Below are 4,569 nucleotides of genomic sequence, written 5' to 3'. Positions count from 1 at the left end.
TCGTTCTTTGAGCATCGGGCATAGCTGCTTCGACTTCTTTTGATGGGCTTTCTCTGTACCCATCTTCAATGATTTCCATGACATCCTAAGAACCTAGAAGGGCTCTCATTTGAATCGACCAGTTGTCATAATTCTCTCGGGTCAATTTTTGAATGACCGATTGGATAGTACCGTTAGCCATCGAATTTAATATATAAAAACAGAAAGATGGGGGCTGATTTTGGTAAATCTAATGCCACCAATAAATTCAGAAGATTGAAAAACCTTAGGAACCGGTTTTGGTTTGCAAAGAACCGGTCTAAAAATCACTGAACCGGCTATAGGAAATTCTGGTGAATTTTTAAACTAACCGGTTTAACTTAACGGCCGTTTAACGGCGTTAATTTCCCCATTACGCCACGTGGCGTTCTCGGCGTGTGCCGCGTGTCCGCTGCTGGGAGCGGGTCGGATGCAGGTCAAAGCTCGGGTACGGATCCGGCTTACGGGTCGAGGATCCAGGTCGCAAATCAGGCGAAGAAGACGCGTGCGGGCGCGTAAGGCGCGTGTCGCCGTCTGTCAGAGTCTTTGTCGGCGCGTGCGGCATGTGGGAAAAACGCTGTCTTCGTGGGAGCTCGTGTAGACTCTCCCAGTGTTTGTTTGAGACGTAGTTTCCACCCTTGGAATCGTCTCGAGTCGAATTGCACAATGGCAGGCTCAATTTGGGATTTGGAGCAACTTAAAAATTGGGAAGAAAATTGAATTTCTCCTCTGTTCGCCTCTTTTTGGCGAATTCCGGCGTACCTGGACGCTCTGATACTACTGATGGGTGCAGAGGAACACTCAGTCACTAGCTGTGATTGAAACTCAGTGAGGATAAATTGCACACAAATATATTTCAATCTAAAATAATAATACAGTGGAAACAACTCTCACAACACTCACTGGTTTTTCTCTCTCAACACACCACACATATACAATGCACACACACTCACCTATTTATAGCAATTACGGAAAACAAATAATCAACAATGGTGGGAATTAGATTTCAACAATTATGACTAGTTTGGTAAGGTTGGTGGCCGAATCTTGCTTAACTTCAATGGAGGTGGGCTGCCGGTTGATGAAGCTGCTGCAGTCAAATTTTTGCTGCCACCGTCCCACTGTTCAACTTTAATCTTCAACATTTTTATCAAATAGTTTGCTTCCACCTTTTTTCATCCCAAATCTATGTTGAAGGTTTTTATAGTTCTTCCCTTATTTTGGGCAACTAGGAAGGGGATTGAAGCACACTAATGATGCATGTTTCTTGTGAATTGTGTGTGTATACATCATATATCATATAGATGCAATAACCATTTTTTAAAAGGGGGATTTTTAGATCAAGCATTAGTTCTTATGTGGTATAATATATTGCCCTTGTTATATTGTAGATTATAATAATAGTACTTTACCTACATTGTTCTACTTTTTGGTAGAAGCAAGAATGCATTCCTTCCACCTTACGAAGTTTGCATGCAGACATTGGCCAGAAAATATTTTTTATGCACTAGCACCCTAGCATTAATGTCAACACTCCAAATAGCTCTTATTCTTATTTAATCTTTTTTTTTTTAAGATTCAACCAAACCTCATAAGGAGGTACAAGCTTGACCACTACTAACCAATGAGCCTCAATACACTAACATTGGTGAAAAATGAATTACAATGAGCCCAAGTGGGTTCTTGGGGGTTTCCATGCATGCAACAACCCTTTTTGGCAATGTTAATGGAGCTAAGTAGCCTTGGAAGTAGAAGGAATGTTAGACATTGCAAATACTATATGAAATATATTGACTTGAATAAAATAATATAAATTTAGTGACCTTTATAGGACTAGTGTAACAGTCTTGGCTCACAGGCCTCATAGGTTTATCTTATAAAAGACATCTCAGATAAATGCAATCCAAACTAACTTTATAAGGTCAAGAATTTCCTAATACACATTTAAAGTGTGGTTATGACAATTAGAAACAAGCTAATTTTAATGACGACTTCTTACAGTGCTTACCATAAATCTTACTAAAGTGGTTTTTCTTTGGTTTTATAATTGTTTTTATGTGCATTTTTCGACGACAACAGCTATAGCAGAGATATAATAGTTGTTTTGATAAGTTTTGGTATAAAAAACTACCGATAGAGCTTTAACACCAGGATTTTGTATGTTATATTTATGGATAACTATTCACACCATTGCTAACACCTTTAGTGACGGTGTATTCCCTCTATACCACCCATGCTGACCACTAGTAAAAACCCAAATTTGTATTGTGATTCTTGATATTTTAGATTTGAATGCTTTGAGAAAGTAAATTAGACACTCATAAAATTCAAAAAAATAAAAAATTATATAAAAAAAACTACATTCTTCATTAATCAACTTTTTTCCTTATATTATTTATTTATTTGTTTGTTTTATTTTTTATTTTTTTTTTGTTTTTATTATGCCACATGCCGACAATCAACTTGCAAATTTGACTAAAAATACAACTTGCCTGTAACAACCCGAATTTAAAATGAAATTAAAATGATATAGAGGATGGGAAATGGAAACCGGAAACAGAAGGAAATAGTCGGCTAGCGTTCGTCGACGACATTGGATTTTGGAAGGGAAAACAAAAAGGGATCATCAGGGCTTCGTCGACGAATCCCTTGTATTCGTCGACGAAGGCTTAAGAAAATTCGTCGACGAAGACTGAATTTCATCGACAAAGAAATACCGAGAGGCGTCTTGAGCCCGATTGAATTTCGTCGACGAGGACTGAATTTCGTTGACAAAATTACTGAAGGATTCGTCGACGAATGACGTGGCTCGTCGACGAAATCCCCTATTCTATAAATATGAAAATCCGGATTTTAACTTTCTAAAGAAGCTATCTCTCCTCTCTCTCTCTCTCTCTCTCTCTCTCTCTCTCTCTCTCTCTCTCTCTCTCTCTCTCTCTCTCTCTCTCTTTGATTTTGGGCTTGTTTCTCATTGGATCGAAGATTTGAAGCTACCACGATGCTCCTGACGAAGTTCTCTACGAGTTTGCCGGAGCGGATCGTTGGGAAAACGAAGTTGGAAATCATCCCTAAGTTAACGTAAAACTTTTTAAGCCGAATTTGACTTAACGATAGTTATAAGAAGTATTATACATGTAGAAATATTGAAGTTTAATATTGGGAGTTTTCATTTTCAAGATTGTTGAGTTGGGAACCCTACGGGTGCAAGGAAGCTTTTCTTAGGGGCTTTACAAGAATTAGGTAAGGGGATAAACTAAGCTAGTATCTCATGAAAATGTATATATATTTATAGCACTTGATTTCTGGAAAGAAAGTATTTTTATATATATATGATTTATATTTGGAAAATACGGTTAAAATGATGATATGTTAAATATGTGGAAAATTTGTTTAGTGTGGCATGAGTGTAAAATGTTATGAGATACTGTTTTCTAGAATTGTGATTATGATACGGATTTTTATATTAGGAAAACTGGTGTACGGGCCGAAATTTTTATGATGTGATTTGCTGGTGTACGGGCTGTGCTATGATGTGATTTGCCAGCGTACAAGCTGTGCTATTTTTGCCGGTGTACGGGCTGTGCTATAATGTGATTTGCCAGCGTACGGGCTGTGCTATTATTTACCGGCGTGCGGGCCGAGCTATGATAAAATGTGTAATACCGGCGTACGAGCTGATGATTTTCATGATACACGTATATATGCAAAATGATATGATTGATGTGAAAATAAATGATATGAGATATCTATGTATCACAGTTTTAGTATATGTTATATGATATCAGAACTTGGTTGGCTTGGTCTAGGCTAGCACTTGTATGGTATAGTTACTATGTGTCCATGGTCCTTGTGATCATGATATTTGTGTTAACGCCGCTGTACAAAGTGGTGTAAGATTGGATGGTTGATGTGGTTATTAAAGAAGTGTGGTGTGATCCCCTTTGGTGTACGGACCAGATCTGGCAAACCCATCTGACCTACAGACTACTGTTTGACTTAGCAGTGGTCAGCCAACCATTATCAGGTCCCGCCTTCGGGCCATACAACCCAGTTATGTGGGGCTAATACATGACAACAGCCAACTAACCTACCAGGATGGTTTTTATGTTATTATTACTATATGAGATGAGATATGTTTATGAAAATGCAATATGTTCTGCCATGATTTTATACATACATGTTTTCCCAAATTTGACAAAATAGTTATTGAATATGTTATGTATGGGATATGTACAACACAGAATACTCATGTTGCCACACACTAGTATTAGTTTATTACCCTTACTGAGAGGTGTTTCACTCCTAAATTTTATAAACTTTTCAGGAGCCCCAGATAGGAGAGTGAGAAAAGCCCTGCTGAGCTAGTGTTGTTTATCTGCCCTCTGTGAAGGATAAGTTTTTGTAGGGACAGTTAGATTTTGTGGGAAATGTCCCTAGATTTATTTTGGGATGTATATATGGAAATACTGTGGACTATAACAACTCTGGTATATTGTAAATATATGGTATTAGATATATATTACTGTATGTTTTCTGCTGCAGGCTTCTATT

At 37.8% G+C, this 4,569-nt stretch overlaps 1 protein-coding gene across 1 annotated transcript in view; it reads right to left on the bottom strand.

The window, feature by feature from the left end:
* Nucleotides 1–391: 391 nt before the first annotated feature.
* The window catches only part of LOC131151313 (amine oxidase [copper-containing] alpha 2, peroxisomal-like), a 13,201-nt gene continuing 9,023 nt past the window's right edge, over nt 392–4,569 (bottom strand). Inside the window, exon 3 of the mRNA XM_058102564.1 lies at nt 392–714. Coding sequence (XP_057958547.1) covers nt 392–714 — 323 coding nt within the window. The remainder of the gene's footprint in view (nt 715–4,569) is intronic.

Source organism: Malania oleifera, chromosome 3 (genome assembly GCF_029873635.1).
Source record: "Malania oleifera isolate guangnan ecotype guangnan chromosome 3, ASM2987363v1, whole genome shotgun sequence".
In the NCBI taxonomy this organism is placed as follows: domain Eukaryota; kingdom Viridiplantae; phylum Streptophyta; class Magnoliopsida; order Santalales; family Ximeniaceae; genus Malania; species Malania oleifera.
This window is presented reverse-complemented; position numbering and strand designations above follow the sequence as displayed.